This window comes from Micropterus salmoides, unplaced genomic scaffold, assembly GCF_014851395.1.
Source record: "Micropterus salmoides isolate LMB-PRFRI ecotype aquatic unplaced genomic scaffold, ASM1485139v1 Ms_hic_scaffold_1, whole genome shotgun sequence".
Classification (NCBI taxonomy): Eukaryota; Metazoa; Chordata; class Actinopteri; order Centrarchiformes; family Centrarchidae; genus Micropterus; species Micropterus salmoides.
Genome location: NW_024040040.1, coordinates 12,840,742 through 12,861,456, shown reverse-complemented (window position 1 = coordinate 12,861,456; position 20,715 = coordinate 12,840,742). Strand labels below are relative to the sequence as shown.

Genomic DNA, 20,715 nt, shown 5'->3' with positions numbered 1-20,715 from the left:
CACCTATGGAGAAATGAAAATACTGTAGAGCTGTTTATTGCTTTGCAGCTATAGATAATGTGATTCATGTTATACAACGTAATCATGTTTTCTGGCTCTAAAAGTACACATTTTGGAAAAAGCATCAAGGACTGGGTTATGAAATAATTGTGGTTGAATGCATCAGTGCAAATAATTTAGGCATAAATGCTGACATCTCTGAATATATGCAGTTGCTGTTATTAAAATGAACATGAATCCCATTAACTAAATGTACGGTAAAATATAACTATCCAGACAGCATATATACATATGTTCTTCAGATTATACCCTTTCTTAATTACACCTATTAGCAGTTCACCAATTCATGGGTTGATGACATTGACAAACAGTAAAGCAGAGGTTCGCAAACATTTTCATGACCCCTAAACTGTCACAAATTAGACCATGAACCCCTGTTTGATAAGATTTTGTCCCAGGGTCCCCCATCTGATAAGATTTTTGATTTTATATTATTTATTTATTACAGAAAGTGCATGAAATACATGACTGAAATAGCAATGTGTTAGTTATGAATGGAATTATAATAAAAATAAATGATCACCCTTTTTACTGGGGACCTCCTGGAACCCTCTCAAGGACCTCTGAGAACCACAACAATAATGCACACATGAAAATATATTAATCTGTACTCTGTTTTCAAGCTTCTGACCTTTTGCTGTAGTGTTTCTAATACCTACATTTTTGCAATAATGGAGTCTGATTAGGGATCAGCAAAAAAAAACAAAAAAAAAACAATTGACTTAAAAGTTGTAAACACATAATAATATTTTGGCTACATTTTATTTCCATTTGAGTGCTAGATGAAAGTCCATTACTATCCAGCACCTGACCCCAAAATGGTTTCACGTGGACTCTTCCTTTGACACTGCCATTGTAACATCAGACGTCCACAGTGAATATCTGGCCAAGTTCAGCCCACCACATCACACGGCTGAATAAAGCATAGTGTGAAAGGTGGACTAAGCCCAAACAGCAGCCCATACATCATCACACAAAGGCTGCTGGAACAGCCTCTACTGAACCGCATACAGCCAACTAAAAGGCTGTCCAAACACTGTGTCGACAGAGCAGTCTCTCTATACAGGTGTAAAGGATACTGAATATAGGGGAACGTCATCAATAACCCCTGGCTGGTGGATGAAGCAACTTGGCAAATCCATATCACACAATTATCTAAAACCCCACCTGGGTACTGTGAATAACTGCTGCCAGAGATTTGGCACCAACTCTTTTATAACCTCTTAAGGTAGTAATGTGGAAGATGTTTTTTTCTCTTGTCATTCATTAATGTTGTATATCTGTGCTGCACTTCTTTTTTGGATGATCTGTTGATAAAGTTTGTGAAGCTTCTGTTTAGCTGGTATGGCCACCACAGCTCATGTTAATTGTAGCCTCTATTTCCTCTCCACACAAACTGCTGCAGCCGGATACATAAAACACATGACCGTACCTTTGTGGTTTGTTAGCCATGCTAGTAGTCAGGCTCTAGAGATGGCAATGTTGGTTTGTTGGTTCACCACTCTGGTCTATGACAACATCTCAACAAATACTGGGTTAATGTACATGGAAATTTATGCTTTACCCAGAGAACACATTCTAACATTGTGATGCCTTAAATTTGACCTTAGTGCCATCATGAAGTTCAAAGCTTTCAATTATACATTAAAAGATCTCCACATCCACTTGATGGACTGGACCTAAACAAGGTACAGACATTCATGGCAATGTATCTTGATGCCTGATGATCCCATGACTTTTCTTCTAGCACCACCGCAGGTCAAAATGTAATTAGTCCAATGATGAAGCTTAGCCTCCTCTGTGTTTTGTGCAAATTAGTAAATATTAGTATGCTAACTTCCTAAACTGAGATGGAGAACATGGTAAACATTTTCCCTGCTAACCACCATTTGGCAAGTAACACAGTGCAGTCTCAGAGAGCCGCTATCATGTTTACAGACTATATACAGAACAGCAATTGTAGCTTTCGTGAACGGCCAATACCTTTCAATTATTTTCCTCTAACTCAGATGTCGGGGGCAGGGTATTTGTTATGTTTGGTAAGATTATTGGATGAAAAAGTAATTTCTCATTTCATTTTGACTTCATAACCTCATCCATATGTGCCTTGGCACTGCAAAGCACTTAAAAATAAACTCCATTAATAAACATCCATCAGGGTGCCATTGTTAAAGCCATCCTCGGCGAAGCTATTCCACAGAGCCACAGCTAACTGATTGTCTCCTGCCAGGTAGCTTATAACACAAACAACATCCTCATATTATACGTCATCCATAACCCCTGGCAGCACAAACCTTCCCTGCTGCTCCTTAGTCTAGCGTCTCTCATTGGCTTTGACAGCTGGGCCGGATCAATTGGACAGGTCCTGACTCGGGCTGAATGACAGAGTGTTCCAGACGGCCCATTCTAACTGTCACTTCCCTGAGAGATCACCAGCCACTCCTGCCCACGAATACTAACACGGTCAACATGGCTGCGGTCTGGGACGGGTGGGAAGTGTTTTTTTAATGCATGTGTGTTCTCTGTTTGAGCTGCTGGTGTTTATGTGTGTGCGCAGGTGCCAGTTGAGGTGCACTCACAGCAGCGATTCAGGCTTCAATAAACAAATGGACACGCACACACAGACGCACAGTCACTCCTTTGTTATCTAGCCCTCCCATTGTCCTTAGCTGGTGACAGCCCAGGTACTACAGGGCATGTAGGAAACACATTAATAAGCCTGGGACAGTGGCAGAATGCCAACACCAGTGGACAGGTTCAAAGGTGAAACATCAACTACTTGCCAAAAAGTGGGGTCCTCCCTGTGTTGCTACATCTGTCCTTAATGTGACACTGTAATCCTTGCACTTTCCATGGCAATTGATCTGCTGTGGATGTGTGCGTCCACTTTGGCATTTGTACGTCCATAACTGCTGAGTGTGTTGACTTGTGAAACATCATGGTATTTAAAGACCATTGAATAATTATATTGCAGTTACCTAGTCTGACCTGCTGCTGTCATATCACTTTTTCCCCACAATGCAATAGCGCAGATAGTGAACAAGCAACAGTCACAAAAAAACCTGAAACTGATAACAGGACACATAATAATAATAATAATAATAATAATAATAAAAAAAAACGAGAACGATTACAATAGGGTTCCCAGCACTTCGCTGGTACTGGGAACAGCGATGCCTTACATTCGCGGGTTCCCAGCCCACTCGGGCCCCGATAAAGCTGACGTTTTTTCCCAAAGTAACTTACAATTTCTGTATATACCAGAGGTCACATGCCTCTGGAGCAGCTAGGGGTTAAGTGTCTTGCTTAGGGACACATTGGTGGATGTTGCAGTCGGAATATTACCGGGGTTTCCCACACCATTTTAAATGTGCCATTTTCCACCCAAAATTCACTACATAGTACATAGTCTACGAGTTCCACACTGAAACCAACAAAGACTAGTACTTGAGACCCCACACATAACCACTTAACAGTCATCATATCAATGCAGAAACAGACATCCATCAAATCAGTTTGCCTTGCTAATTTATGTTGCATTTGAGCAGAAAAGGCAAAGCAACTGAGCTAAATTATGATGAGAGGGGGGATGGAGAGACCAGGCAGCACGAACAGCACGAACTCGGGAGTGAGCAGGCGGTGAGAGGCTCGGATGAATGTCAGGTGAGCTGTGGCACTGCACTGAAACCTGGATGAAATGGATTATAAAATAATACCCACTCACTTACAGCGCACTGCACCATTTTAATGGTTGCTCGCCATTTTCTTTTAGTTTCTTCTGATTCCAGTTGTAAAAATAATGAGGATCTTACAGACATGTAAGTGTAATGTGTAATGTAAATGAAAGACAGCAAATTTGAGTAACTGAACACACGTGTATCATTTCATCCAACCCAAATCATATCTATCAAATACACTCATCCTATTATTGTAATTTCAGATCCAAATCACATACTTCGAGATCACTGTTGAGCCATTTCCCAACATCTACTCCATGTTTTTCCTTTTTCATGTTGTGATGTTAGCCAGACCAGCTTTACTCGGCTGTCAGCAAGGTATAAAATAGCAGGAATAAGCAACTTTGTCATACTAATAGGCTTACAGAGATCTGCCAGCAGGGCTAGGGAGTTAGCACTATCCTCGAAGTACCAGGATGGCCTGTGTGTGTCTGTATGTTTTCTGTTGCCCTACAGTAAGTGACACACTCCGCCACTGCAGATGTTTTTGCTCTGCATACAGACAGAGCTCCTCAGGGTATAGCATCTAAAACACCTCAATTTGGCACACAGCATGGCTCATGTGCTCCCTTCCAGTCCTTTACCGTATGTGGCTTGAGTGGTGTCTCATCCTATGTCCATAATTCATGTAGCTCTGTGTGTGTGTGTGTGTGTGTGTGTGTGTGTAGGAGACTAGAAGAGACAGGCATACATGCTCAGAATGTTTAGTGTGTGCATGTGAGTATGTGTTGACATTCTTTCTTTTACATACAGATTGGAAGCGCATTAGGTGCTGACATGTCAAGTTTGTGTGTGTGTGTGTGTGTGTGCTAACATAAGACGATGCCCTCTGACACCCTTAAGTGCAGCTGAACAAGTACACAAAGATGTGACGACACTGCCTTATGTGTGTCTGTGTATGTTATGTATGTATTTATGTAGGAAGGCCACAAGTGTAAAGTCACAAGGCACCATGCAACACATGAAACAAGGGAAAAAAGGTGTATTGTATGCATCTGTTTGTGTGAGTACATCATCGAAAATCAAAATAATGAATCTACAAAAAACACTGCAAAAAAAGTCCACACTACAATCAATTTATTAATGTCATATTTAGTCTAATGTTTAAAACAAATGTTAAATTGTAGTGCTGTGAGTTGGCTCTACTTCACAGTATTGTGTATTGTACACACAAATCTCGAAACAAGGAACAAACAGGAAGGGAAGATGACTCAAACACTGTTAATAACATGCCTCTTGATTAGGAAAGTACTTGAAACTAGATCATCTGATTTGGAAATAATTGTGTTTATCTGCACCCTGTTCCCGCATTTCCCCAGCTGCTTTTCAGACTTGTAACTTTGCTAACTGCAAAACTTATTAACATGTTTGTGTTTTAATCGCAGTGCAGATGTGGCTGTCATCATCTGTATGGCGCCACATGGTGCCCAAGCTGCTCACAAATTGTATTTCTATTATACTTCACAAAGCTTTATTTAACAGGGGCGACACACATTCACTTTTGTCTTGTTTTTTATCTTTACTTGTAACCCTGGCAGTAATAATGGCTTGGGTAGAACAACACAGTTTCTTGAACTTCAGTCCTCACAAGGCATGGGTGATATGACTGAAATTGTAATATTTTTTTCAGTAGACATATTTTGACAATGTGGCTAATGTATATGTATGCATGGGACGGAATTACTTTCAATGTGTAAATCAAATACTTAAATAACATTATAATAATAATAATAATAATATTTTTACTACAAACTACAATTTGCTGGAATCATTTATTTGGGACAATGGGATTTTGCTCAAGTTTCATGACGGTTAAGTGGCCGAAGCGGCCAATAACGCTGCAGCAGTGTGCGTCCACTGACTGCGGCCATCCTGATGTGGATGCCATCCAAATGTGGCAGACAAATCTTTTCCCCCGTATAAGGAGATCCTGTGGTCAGGACACAAAGACTGACAGTCCCTATATTACTGGTTCCATATGACAATCATAAACTCACTGTCAAGTGGCTAGAACAGAAAGTATATCACAAAATAATATAATAAAAGTACAATATATTTGTTTATGATGCTTTGGACTGAACAACTATCAGTATACTGCATAATATATTAAATTAAAACTATGATAATTGTGGTTAAAGTCACAAGATTTAAATGCAATTCTGATGTCAGAAAAACAGGAATTTTCAAAATATTACAGTGATGGTAAAAATTATGTTTAAAAAATGTAAAAAATGATAAAATCATCCAACAAACCAGATATGTTCTAAGTACCTATAGAGATGATACTGAAATATTATACAAGGTGTTTAAGACATCACTTGCCGCTTTCTTAACAGAGAAACATAATCAATAACAACATTTACATTTAGTTTTGTATATACAGGGAAAATTGTTAAATAAGCCACCTAAAGAAAATAAACAGTAGTGTGATTGTGTAGGAGACGCATTATCCTAATTTAAGCATTTCCATGGAAACCCAAATGTTCTTATCATTGATATTATAAACATAAGCATTAGCTTCAATCCTCACTATACAACATTGATTCTTGAATAGGAAATGGAGAAAAGGTAAACGATAAATAATATCACAAAAGACAATGAAAAGATAATTTCTTGATGTGGTCTGAAGACAAGAATGTCATCAATATTCATGAGCAACATTCTTGGATACATTAGTCCCCATCAATACTTGCTTTGAGACAATAACATCACGGGAGCCATAGTAACTGGGACTGAATTGTTAGAACATGCTCAAGTATGAAATGTATCCAGTGAGAGATGATTTATTGTTGTGCTATGATTCATTCGTTCCACCACTGAGCACTCTAATTCCCTAGGTCCCTTCATGTTTGAAAAGGGTGAGGACCCCCCCCCCCCCAAAAAAAAATAAAAAAACGCTGCCAAGAGCCTAATCCAAATGTGATATGTTAACATATGCAAGTGCTGATCATCTATAGGACCCACGCTGCTGAGACAAAAGAGAAGAGCAATCCTCTGATTTGGCTGTGATGACTGGAAATTGAAATGAGTCACGTAGACATAACAGCTCGATGAGCTGCTGTGTGGTTGTAAAATTGGATGAATCCAGTCCTGTAATTTTTAACACGTTCTCAACGCTCGAGTGGAAAATAAGGAGAATTTCACAAAAGCAAATGCGGGTGCAGACCTCATACTGCAGCAATTTTAAGGTTAATAGCTTAGTCTTCAAAAGCAATAGTTCAAGTGTTATTACTGCCAAAGTACTTTGAAGTGGCTCTCTTTAACCTCTGCCTTTGATTAACATCATGTGACGTATGTAATTTTGGGGCATTTTCAGACATTTTCTACCACATACAGATTTAGTTTTAGTTCATATGAGGTATAATAAAGCGGTTTCCTTGAAACCATTGCTCTGCCAGTCATTTGGACTGAGCCTTGGCCTTATTATTATGGCTCCACTCAACAGGACTCACAGTATATGGTAATACAGGACTATAAATCATTCTGATTTGATGGTCCCATGTGGTCAGTTGTGATGCATTGCTATGCACTTCAGAACGTTGCATTAAACTACACGTGACACTTACACACACACGCACACACACACACAAGATTCAATACAATAATATCCTCCCAAGCCTTTTGATCAGACCCTTCCCCCGTTAAAGCCAGCATATGCTGCTGTGTAGAACTGACTAATGAGCCAGTCAAGAGAAAACGCCCTTTACCTAAAGGTTAATAAGTTATTACTATATAATAAAGCATGTGCAATTCTGCACATTATTCAGCTTATTTATTATTACTCAACTGTTGCAAAACTGACAACTGAGTAAACACCTTGTGACAAATGAATGTTTCTCCTTTTATTTTTTGTACTTTAGGGTGTTAAATTAACACAACTGGTGGATTAACTTCAAGGAAATCCAATGTTATATTTTTACCTTTACGTTTTAAAGGGAGAACATGGAATTTTTTGCAGATGCCCTAATCAATATTTTTATATTAACAACTGTTCAATTGACAGTGTGTAACTGAAAGGTGTCACTTGTAGTGACGAATTATCCCCTGACTCTGCAGACTCTGCATTCTACCCAGCTCTAAAAACTGCTTTGGTGTCTTTCAGCTCATTGTTATGAAGCTCAGCGTAAGTGGTACCAGGAAGACAATCTTTATGCTTCATTCAATCACAACACTCTCTCTCTCTCTCTCTTCCTGCCCCCCTGTTTTTCTGACCTGACTGAAAGAGAGAGCAGCAAGTGAATATGGGTGTTCACTCTTTAGTTTACCATTGAGATTTTGCCACAGTTTCCATCAGCCAATGTAGTTGCTGTCAAACTTTAAACTCCTCAACACCCTGCTGCTGTCAGCTGTCTTTTCGGTACAAAATCTGGGGGGGTTCTATACCACTATGGCTTCACCACCCCCTTTAACTGTTTTTTTCTGCAACTTTACTGTTTTGGCTCAACTCATCAACATCCATGTCTGAAACAGCTTTCAAACACGTCAGTCATATCAACTTCACAAGGCCTTAATTAGTCAAACATGTGTAATATTTTTTGTTGCAGAGGTCTTCCCCAAGTGACCAAAAAATGTGAGAAAATGAATTTGGCCAAATGAATGGAAAAGTCATGTAAGTATTTGATCAAGCAAAAGAAGAAACATTTGTCTCAAGGTCCTCCAGCATGAGGATTTTCTGCATTTTTTCTGTCAGAACATTCTGAATTAAATATCTTGAGTTTTGATGGACTGTTGCCACCTTCGGCTCTGGGATTTTATTTAGTAATTAATTGATTATTAATGATGGCAAACATGTTGTTTTAAAAAAAAAAAATCCATCATGGGCTTACATACAATCCCATGATGGGCCTTCAGGAATCTTCACATCATTACAGGGTCTTACTGTGCTGGAGCTAATCGGTATATCATGTGTTTCTTTCACCAAGCTGCATCCGATGCTTTGATTACCACTGAAAATCTGTGTAAATAAACATCAGAGTGGTAAATATGCCATCTGAGTGGCAAACATTTGACTTGAAAGTTAAGTATTAAAAATTGAACTTCCTTGCCCTGTCTACAATGTAAAAAACACAGTTAAAATCTGCAGAAAGCAACTGTAGGCAACAATAGTCCAATGAAATGCCTGTTGAGATAAATCCTGTTCGGTGGAAAAGTGCTCTGTATTCAGAACTATTGTTATTTCTCCCCGTGATGGGCAAATAGATGTTGCCCCTTAATTTGGTTCTGAATGGCAGAGACTGGCGACAAAGCAACAGTACTCGTCCAAATAAAATCTCATGGCTCTACTTTCCGCGTGATTACACAATAACTCTGAGCTGACTGATTGTCTACCTCCAGAAAATGCTGCCAGCGTCGCTGAATAGAGAATTGTTGGACTGGTGCTGCCCGTTTCTATTCACAGCGGCCGCCACAGCAAAGGGGAGAGTGCTAATGGTGATGAATAGTAATGGCCAAAACCTCTTAGAATTAAGCTTGTGAAATACAAGAAACCCTATAGTGAATTCAACTGCTCAAGAGTTCACCCGTTTTTTTGTCAGTGTAACACATTCCTATCTGAATGATTTTGTTTAGGTTGAAAAACAAACTCTGAATTCTAAAAAGATAAGACTACTCTGTCCTGTAAAAACATAAATTGTAATGTGATCTGAGGCATCGGATCACATTTTATTTCTGACTGGCCACAGACAGCAGCCATGTTAATGAAAACCAACATGAGTTAGGAAGACAGAAATTTCGCCACATTATAGAACTCGTAAATTAAACAATTGTCTACCTCCACCATCAGGTACATGGAAAAGGAAGATAAAACAAGTTCCCGGTAAGTTTTTTCCTATTAGCTGCCTTTTCCCGTTACTCATTCTTCCTGTGCTGAATTACTGTCCATTCTCTTTCATCTCACTCTTCGTTCTTCCACATTTTCAGAAAGACGGACTTGTAACAGCCCAAGAGTTATGGATTTACCAATTGCACCTAATGGCTTATTGTCCCCCAGAGGAGACTAAAGAAATAATTTAGCATATAAAGCGAAGCAAAGGGGGTCTCATACTGTTAGATGATGCTCTGTGGACCAAGGACCAGTGCTCTTTTGGCTGGAGATGAGAGACTTCGTTAGAAATCAGCAGGGGAGGACTTTAACATAGCTTTACTTGTGCCCACAGGGTTCCAGAAAATGTTATGTACCCCTACTATTTTACTGACATACTGCTGGCAGAAGAAGTTCAAAATGGTGGAAGAGTGCCTCTTAAATGCTTGCTCCAGTTGAAGGAAAAAACAATAAAAACAACACTTTACATTTGATTGCAATGAAGAGAGCTGTGTACAGTATGTTCCCAGGTAATGCTGGTATACAAATGTACAAATACAGGAACTTACCTCAATACACAAGAATAGTACCCTACATCGTCCAACTCTGCTGGTCGAAACCATATGGCATCCTCCTCCTTGCTCATCCTTGTGCCATCAAAACTGATGGGTTCCTCGAAATCCCCGTGTCCTGCACTTTTGTACCACATAAGGCTAAGTCCTGCGCTCTGCGCATGGGTGTAGTTGGCCCGGATATATCCATAGAATAAAGCGCACTTAATCCGTACAGGTTCCCCCAGAAGCACCTTATATTTCAGGTAGTCCACTGACCAATCTGTGCAGCCTTCCACTGAAAGAAAAGGACAGAGAAAGGGAAAATTAAACAGGAGTTACTTGAAAAGGGTTTTAATTGTTTATTCAGCACCAAGACCATGAAAAACATATGTTGCAACCATGACAAGACCACTTTCAATGCTGGCATCAGTCTGTCAATCAAGACACTCTTTTCCTCCATGCATCACTGATCTCTACAATGTCACCTTTTTGAGGCTATCTGTACATATACACACCTCTAACATACAAATTCCTAAGGGTTCCTGAATTAATTCACAGCCAATTTTAAAATGACAAGCAAGAATCCTTATAATGTGTAAATATGCTGGTAGTGTTTCATTACCACAATAACCTTTTGAATGTTAAACCCAACATATCAACTGCTGTCTTCCATCATTGTTCTCTTCCTGCCCCTGCCTTCACCTACAAACATGTACTGTATTTATATTTGACTCATGTGTCACAATCTCATGCATAAATTGAGTCTACTGGCAATAAACTGTGTATAAGCCACCATCAATATCTGCTTAAATGGCAGAGATGGCACTCATTTCACCTGAGAAAATTAGAAGCTGCTGTGAGTCTGCATTAATTTCCTAAAGCTATCAGACTAGCATCAGGCCTCAAATGCTGTTTTCAGTCATATAAATGGAAAAAGTAGCTTGTTTCATATTGCGTTGCTGCACATGGCTAGACTGAGCAATAGGGGTCTGCCTGTTAAGACATCTAATAAAGCCCACCAACTGTCAGTCATAGGATTGAATAATACATGCATTATTCATGCACAGCAGGCAAAGGGGTGGCTTGGATTCTCAGACTTATTTTCCATCATTGGGTGTACATAAGACTTCATCGTTGCCAAGTTATCGCTCACCAGTGAAAACTCACACAGACAATACCAACTCCTGAGTAGCTGATGAAGACTTTCACACAGTGAGTTGTGTAAGAATGACAGAGGTACAGTAAGCAACTGCCTGTGTATCAAGCAAGCAACACATTTGTGTGTGGGGTTCACTCAGAAATGGGAAGAAAATAACTGATCTGTGGCCTGTGAGCTGTGGTCTCATAAAGCAGGATTGGTGGGTTAGCCAGCTAACTGTGGGTTTAACTCAGGCTTTCCTGTTTGAGGAGCCAGGCACAATTTTAACTGTGGTTAATCGCTATTGTAACCTATTCTGCTCTAATCTAATTTAATACCTTTCAAGTTTTATTTCACACAGTTAAAGTCTATTTTTAATGGAAAATTAACAATATGAACTATATCTTATAAATCAAATGTAGCCACTTTTACAGATACAGATTATCTTCTGTCTGCTCTTTTAAGGAGTGGGTCCACAACGAATCAAAAACAAGCTCTCTGCCTGCTTCATCTTCCCCTTCTAGTTCCTGACATCCTCTTCTCCCTCGCTCCACCTTGCTGTATCACTCTTCCTTTAAAAACAGCTGGCAAGCACAGCTGCCACAGACTCAACAGGCTTCGCTAATTGAGCCTCTATAAATGTTTTATTTACCAAAGAGGCAACTCGGCCGCCAATCAGTGAGGTGCGCTGGCGTGCAGCAGTTCTTGGGGGTAACCTGGGGAGAGGTGTTGGTGGGGACTTGATTTAACCATACTGATTAATGATATTGTATTGGTAATGAAAGGGTCATGCTGAGAATAATGATGGATGCTTTAAAAGCTGGGCAAATGATGAAAAAAATGAAAAAAGCACACTCTAAATCACTTGAACAGTAAAAAAATGAGGAAGACATATGTCACATCGAGAGACTTCCATAGCAGCTGCAGCAGGGTTTAATATCAAAAAATCCATCAGTTACCAAAATCTTGCAGGACCAGATTTTAAAATCAATTTGTCAAAGGGCAGTAGCAGTCAATAGTCAAAATAGTGGGGAAAAAATCATCACTCAGGCAAGCAGAAAAATCGTTCCACTAAAGACAGCCTCAATCTTCCAGAATGCAACGACATGACAGTGGTTTTGTTGCTGATGTTTCATTCCAACAGTGTGAAAGTATGCATGACTAACATCAGTTGTGGGTGTGTGCATGTATGTAAATAGGTGTGTCACCGGAAGAGGAAGTGATTGGTTCACCAGCTACTGTCTCCCGCAGGTGGTTGACTCCCTTCGCTGACTCTTGATATATACAAAGTGGGGCAAGATGGCATCACCCCTGCACAGGGGGAACACTCCCGTCCCAGTTAGCCACACTTACTTATCTGTTCCTTAGTGATATATTCCTTACCTTACAAGTTAGAATTGTTTTATTCACTCTGAAGTTAAATTAAGCTCTCCAAATGTAAATAAATTCACCATATTCGGCTATCTGTCTCTGTGGCTGCTTGTAACCTGGGAAAGATGGCGATTTCTCATGTTGTGTCTCAGCCACCCCTACACATGGCATAACAGATGGGAGTAAAGGTCGTACACATTTTCCCAGGTGGAAAAATTCCCCGTTGTTGCTTCTACTGCTGTTTCTCAAGGGTCCCTGAAAGCTCTTGAAAGGTTTCTTGAAATGATAATGACCTTTACAGTGGCCATGCATTTGCCTTGATCTTGAGGCCCTTTCTTGTGTCACAGTGTGTTCGGTTTCATGTTTTGCTTACGTATTGAATATTATTAAATATATTTGTCATCAAATTACCACACAGCATATGTGGGGCCAGGTAGTATTCCAGCATACAATAACTGCACAAAATGTACAGAGTGGGAAGAAACATTGGTCTTGTTTGCCCCCTCGGGGCTTAATCCACCCATGCTGGCTTTGTCTGGCCAACACTCCAAAACCTAAAGACATTTCATTCAGCAAAGTCTCACATTTTGGAAGCTAAACCCAGCAAATGTTTTGGCACTTTTCCTTGAAAAAGGACAAATGATTGATCATGAAAAGAGTTGATACATTTTGTGGTCATCAACTAATTGCTAATCATTTGAGCAATAGCTAACTTCATACATGTTCTCTTGAGGTTGTTAAAAGGCTTGTAGGAAATGTAAGAAATCCGTTTATGTGATGAAACAAGTTTGAGATATATTGATATAATATAAAATGCAGCATTTTTATCATAAAACTGTTCCTGGAATTCATTTAATACCAAAGAGTAAAAATAATAAATGAATGAATGTATTGAATATGCCATTAGCCCTGTAATTTCACTGTTGGACAGATTTAACAACTCATTTTACCTGAGACTGAGAACACTGCATTCAGATGCCACACTTTGACATCACCCTCTGAACCTATTTTTGATTTCTTCAATTAAGTGGGTCCTCCGAGGAGCAAGGCAATGAAAAAACCCCACATTAATTGTATAAAGATTGAATAACTAGAAACAAAATTCAGCAAATAAAAGTGCTGCAGAGTGCTGGTGCTGCGAGCTACCCATACCACAATCCTTTCATTGTGATTACGTCTAACTGTTGCTATGGCAACAAAGGGTCTACCCTCGCTTATCAAGAACTTGCTAATTAGTTTGTGGATGATAATAACTTGAAGGCTTGAGGTAGGACAACCACAGCCAAGATGGTTTCACTTCTAATCATGCGTCCTAATTGAGACTATGAAGTGTTTTACTCTCACAACTAATAAAAACAGCAGGGGGGGGTAAAAGGTCATATAAACAGGCAGCGGCTCAAACAGAGAACAAGATTAGTTGGGCATTTGTACTGCTAAACTTTCTGTTAAGTTTCTTCGCGGTACATACACACAAAACATATGGTTCTATGCATTCTGGATGAACATCAGCGCTGATATTAACAGACCATGCCACACCGCAGACAGTTGATTACTGTTTTGATATCTCTAGATAGGGGAGGTTTTGCCTGAGTTAACTTGATGTTGGCTTGTACTTTAGGGGCCTGGAGTATCAGGTGACAACACACATTTTCTTTCACTTTTTTGGGGGGATCAATTTGGCAGCTGTAGTCTCTTTGCAGATAAAGATTAACATACAAAACATCATCACTTTAGAAATTGTGATGCATTGGAAAATACTAAACTACCTAAAAATAAAAAAAGTTGTTAAAATTAGAACTACCTACAACAACCATAATCTCAAATGACCAAATTAATGCTGTCACTGTTTATAATCCCATAGATAATACTTCTGTACATAAAGAACTTTTAACTGCAAGACTTGTGATGGAGTATTTTGCATTGTAGTGTAGGTACTTGTACTTAAATAAAGGATCTAAATACTAATAGGATAAATATAATAAGGTATCTACTTTTCCAATATGGCCCACCAGCTAACCAACCGGCCGGTGCACGCTTAACATCTGCCGGCCCAGACAAAAATAAGTGCATTCAGTTCAGCTGCAAAGACTGGATTTGGTATTTGGTACAAAAACAAAAACCACAACAACAACAACAACAACACAGTAAATGCATCACTAGTGAAACATCAGACAGCCTGGTCCTGTCATTGCCTTCCCCCTCAGAACTGCAAATAAACACTCATCCACTCATTTCAGATATTTTCCGTCTTTCTGAAGAAAAGTCATATCTCATGGCATAGGAAAGAGTTAGTTTGATGTTGTCCAAGTAGAGATATACAGAGTACAGATGTTTGCTACTATAGTATAGTACATTATATCATGCAAAATAGTACAAATGTAACTAAATAGCTGGTTTAGTAAAACATAAAAACGACAATATACTTAAGTGTGGATATTACAATATTTGGACAAAATTAAATTATATACATATTAGCAAGCATCTGATAAAAGGACAAATTGTAAACATCAAAGTGATCAAAAAGTGAAATGATTGATTACTACTGAAAACATCTTTTCAACAGTGAAATTACTACCCTAAGGCATTTGATTACTACACAGGGTTTTGAATTTATCCCCAGTTTAACTGAAAAAAAAAAAAGCATCAAAAATTCTAAATTAATTTCCCTTTAAGGGTGAACACCAGCCCAACTTTTTTAAAGAGCTTGCTGTATTTATCTCCAATGCCGCCACAAAGTGCTTGCCAGCGCCAGTAACTGTTATCTTCCACCTATCCTCAAATTGCCCGTTTCAGACTTTTGACAGAGGGTTATCGTTCATTTCAGTAAGTGAGGGTGGGGATTCTGCATAATCTGTTGGCAGGAAACAAACATGGTACAAAGCCTAATTGAACTCGATTAACATTTCCCTGCTCACCAGATTTCCATTCTGCTGGATCACAATTGGTGGGGGAATTGGCCAATCTGCTGAGTGATAATAACAACTCCGGCAGCTCTTCAGAGACTGGCACCATCAAGCATAAGCAGCGTTTGTGGCTGCGCTACCCATGACCCATACTTAAAAAGGGGTAATTCCTCAGTTGCTGTCACTGAGTGTGTCAGGGGTCCAACAATTCTGTTTGTCAGCTGGAAAAATGGTAACTGGTAACTGTCAGCTACCACGTTTTGCCAAATGATCACAGAACAAATGTTTGAACGTCACTCTGCATGGAAACTGGGATTTAATAGAGACACATTTACTGACACAACATCGAAATGGGGTCTCCTAGCCATATCCCGATTTAACCACGCCATTAAACAAAGACAAGGTCGTTTGTCAGGCCTGCCTTGTTTTTATGTTTGTCATGTTTGTCTCATTTGTCTAACTGTGTAAGACTGGGGCCCCATTTATAAAAAGGTCCTTATTCCCATGTCTTATGCTTGTGACCAAAACCAAATCTAAGGATGTGATTTATATGAGGAGAAAAGGGGAAAAAATACCAGATGTCAAAGGTCTAGGTTCATATACATGAAATATAAAATCTAAATATAAATGCATTTTTTTATTAAAATGTATTTGTAAAAATCATCATCCAAGGTTTAAATGCAAATACAGACCACAACATTAAAATCAAGGTTAAGTCAAAGAAGACTTTTACAAAGAAGGTCTTAAAGCCAATTATACTTTCAAATACCATATACCATTTTTCAAACAATTTGGTTTAATTTGACCCTCACTCTTAAAAGGATCCCATTGGAAATCAGCCTCAAGTCATTCTCCTTTTCCACTGAAGTTGTTTTTCTGAATTTAAAATGCATTCTGCAATCTGTATGGCTTTATAGTAAGCAGTAATCCTATTTTGGTGGAGCTTCTTCATGTGGATATACAGGGTAGGGTATGTAATCTAATATATTTATATATAACATAAATCTCGTATGCAACCACCTGCTGAAACAATGTAACATACATGCGACCAAGACGCTAGTAAACATGCATAACCCCCACCACCCCCCTAGTTTAAAGGGCACCACAATAAAGCTAAACAAATGTTATGCCATCGTGTTTCTGCTACAGTTTACTGTCACTTGAAAACGAGCCCATGCACCTCATGGAGAGGAGGTGATCAGCTCATAAATTGGGTTACAGGTCTGCTCAGGGGTAATCGTATGCAGATTGAGTCAGGTCACCACGGAGACTCACCCAAAGTGTCTGTAAGCACTCAAGGAGATGGTTCACTACCATTTTTCTCCATAAAAGCCCCGGTGTAATTCAATCAGAAAGGCGTGCATACATTAGGCCTAGGCTGATTGGAGAAACACACAAGCATACGTACACACATCTACACACACACACACACACACACACACACACAATCAATGAGGTGACGCGACATCAACCTTTACTTGCCCTCGTGAAGTGTAGTGTCTAAGCTGGAATGGCTCCAGGGTCCCTAAAGGAACTTATCAACTTCACAGCCACTTTTGCCAGGGGAGGGAGGCAGGGGAGGAGAGAGACATCTCCAAATCTTGACCTGCCATTTTCCACCTTGTGAAAACGCTGTCGCAGCAGAGTGGGTCTCAATTAAGAGGAATATAGCTCTGATGTGTGGGAAAGGTAACCTCTCGGCTGCCGGCGTGCAGGAGGAGATTACCTGCATGATTGAAGTACCTCCAGCAGGTTGAAAAAGAGAATGAGTCATCAGCCAATAAAGCGATCAGCCACGGCCCTCTGCATGTGAGAGACGCACGCATACACACACACACGCACGCACGCACGCACACACACACACACACACACACACACACACACACACACCAAAGGACCTCTGGAACACTAAGCAAAACTCAGGCCTTGTGTTTGAACAGAAAATAATTAACTTCCAAAATTGTAGTAGGGAAATTAAGGGGCATATTCTATTCGTGCAATGGGACTGCAACAATAAGGAACTGCAAACTGTTATACTGACCAGAGTTATGGGACATACAGTGGCATTAAGGAGAATCTACTCACACCTGGGTGTGAACAATGGTCTATAACTATATAACAGAGAGGCAGTGGAGAATGTAAAGGAATAGTCCAACATTTTGGGAAATATGCTTATTCACTCTCTTTCATAGATTGAGATAATACAATTGACATTATCTACGGAGCTGGAGTAAGGATGTGTTTAGCTTAGCAGGTGGCAGGGACAAACTGCTAGCCTGGCCCTGTCCAAAGTGTCTACCAATTCCTCTAAAGCTGAATAATTCAATAACCTAAACCAGATTCCAAACACTTAGCTCACTGACTGTATCTATCCACCTGTGCTATAGTTGGAGGCGCTGCACCGAAGCGGTGTGTGGACTGAAACCGAAATAGCTCCACCACGTAACGAAACCAAAATCCCCAATTATATTTTTACATTCTATTCATGTATGGGATAAACAAACAATATTTAAATAATTCAACTTTAGGGGTGTGGGTAGGTAGTATTTCTACTCTGGACAGAGCCAGGCAAGCTGTTTCCCCTTACTTCCAATCTTTATGTTTTATGCTATTTAGCTAGGCTACAACCTGAATGCAGCTCCTTAGCGAAAAGGAAAAATTCAGTATTTTACAACATAGGTTTTATTTTCATAGCTCATGAACAGTGCAGTAATATAAGTTCAAAACAAACCTCAGTTTAGTCATTTATTTGGAAGACAACAAAGATAAACTGTTACATTATAACTCTAAACTAACTGTTGCTGACATCCATCACTGTTTACTGACTAACTTACTGGCTTAACTTGGACTTCCCTTACATACTGCATTGGTGTTCACTCAGTTTTTCTGTGCAACTAGGGATTATTAGAAACCGGATTCGCCCTTCGCCCTGCGAATGAGTATGTTATCCAAAATATAAAACTATTCCTTTAAATTCAAAGAAAACCTACATTTGCATAATTTTGTCTTGCTTTCAGAAATGACAATAAAACGAATGATTTAATGCAGATGAAAAAATTGATATTTTTGCAGGGTGACGCCAGCTGGCCAGCTTATTTCATGATTGCAGTGACATTTACCTCCCATCCTCCTACCCGTTCCTCACAAGCAGATAAAACAGCTCTATCGCTCCTCGTTTCGCCTCCACTTTACTCTCATGACACTTCATCTTCATTTGTCGTTTGTCTCTCTTTCCCCAACTCCCTTGACAGCAACCAGCGCTGTCATTTATATGCAAATACTCATATGTGAACCCCCCCCCCCCACACACAAATAAACTGTTCTTCCTAGCACAAAATAAACATTGCCCACAATCTCGCTGGCTTCCCACTTCTATATCAGATTCAGCTCCCCTGATTGGACACGGCCTCCAGAGAGAGCAGCGCCTGCTGTCTCCAATCACGGGTTAAATGCTGACGGGGACAGGGAGCACAGAGAGGTAACTGATGGGAAAGGGGACGAGGCCGACTTCACCAGGTTGGACCCTTGCAGGGAAGAGAATAACAAAAGGGGCACAGGGGAAAATAAACACACACACACACACACACACACACACATACACACAGGTAGGCAAGGTTTGTGAGAGTAGAAGCTGAACAGATACAAATCATCCATTTTACTTTTTTTCTTTAAATCAATTTGACAATCAATCAATTTTGGCATACCATAAATGTTTTCCGATCTTGACTTCAGATGCTTGCACACTCATTTTAAGTTATTTTCTGCAGCATTGGAAGAGCCAGTTTATTTCAAAATTTCAGTGAAGTGGGTTTTCTGGTTTGGGATTCTGGTGACATTTGTGGTTGAAACGCATTACAGAAAGTACAGCAATCATCACCGGATTTCACTTAAAATGTCACAAACAAGACCCTGTTTTGTCTTTGCACGCAACGCAACAGAAGAGGATGTGGTTCTTTTTAGGACATTTTTTTTCTTTCAAATGGTTTGTGACTCTTCATGCTTTTACTCAGTGTCTGCAGTGTATTTCAAATGCAGATTTCAGGGTGATAAGTGGCAACTTCTGTGATGTTTATGCACTTTATATAGCACCTGTCAGTCAAACAGTGTGTGAAATTCTGGGATGTCTTTGTCCTTATTTATGTCTCTGAGGATAGCACTCTTTGTCCAGCTATAATGACTATTACTGCTAATGCCAATTAGCCAGATCCTCTTAATTTAAAAAGAGAAATGTCAAAGATATGTGAGAGGACTATTTAATGGGAAGGACCTTCTAGACATCACATATTTAAAACAGGAATGGACCAAGCTTTCATCATCTGAATCCCTGTTATACAAACTGGCAATATAGTAGCAACACATTATACAAAAGACAACCACTAAATATAAATGGCAAACAAGTGTAACCTATAAATGGCTCCCTTATTCTATTTCATCCAGTGCATTATTAGGATGCAGAATACTAAGTACTGTATATGAAGTGGAACTTCATTGAAACAGAAGCACATTTCTCCTCAAAGCAGTATGTAAATCAGCCTGTTTAACTCCATATAGGTGATTAGGCCTGTTTTCCCTTTCATACTCAATAGCACTCATATCAAATTTGTCATCCAAGACTCAGCTACGTCCAAATCTGACAAAGTTTCTCATCATCCCATCGGATCATCTTAGCGTCAGTGACTTTAAAGGGGTGATTATGTCGCCCAAACAGCATTTTGATTATCCTGAGCAATCAAACTATGAAAACTGACTTGTACCCATATGTTTGCTCTCAGTTCGTGCCTATTTCACCGGGAACATTTGACAAGGAGCAGATGTAAAAGTGATCCTGTTATGGCTGGGGTGTCTCCTCCAGAGAGAGCACTATATAATCAGAAAATCATCCTTCTGTTCCCCACGGCGCCAGTAATCCTCTCATCTAACAAACAGCCTTGGGAGGCGTCGAGACACACAACATAAACAATACTGACTTCTGAAAAAATACCAGAGTGCTGCATTGCAGACATGACTGCGCACATAGGACAAGAGTGTGGATAAGACATTTTTTCCTCCACACACTCTCACCCACCCACACAGGTACAAAACACACAACGAGAAAACACACACACACAGAGAACGGGCCACACAATCCGCGCTGCCTCCGCTGGCAGCTCTG

The 20,715-nt window shown here is 39.7% G+C and overlaps 1 protein-coding gene across 4 annotated transcripts in view; it reads right to left on the bottom strand.

Annotated features, from left to right (window-relative positions):
• LOC119902272 (interleukin-1 receptor accessory protein-like 1) overlaps positions 1 to 20,715 on the bottom strand; it is a 246,266-nt gene that overhangs the window by 154,580 nt on the left and 70,971 nt on the right. For all 4 annotated transcript variants that reach the window (XM_038718369.1, XM_038718386.1, XM_038718377.1 and 1 more), the window contains exon 3: positions 10,167 to 10,446. In XM_038718369.1, coding sequence (XP_038574297.1) covers positions 10,167 to 10,446 — 280 coding nt within the window. The remainder of the gene's footprint in view (positions 1 to 10,166; positions 10,447 to 20,715) is intronic.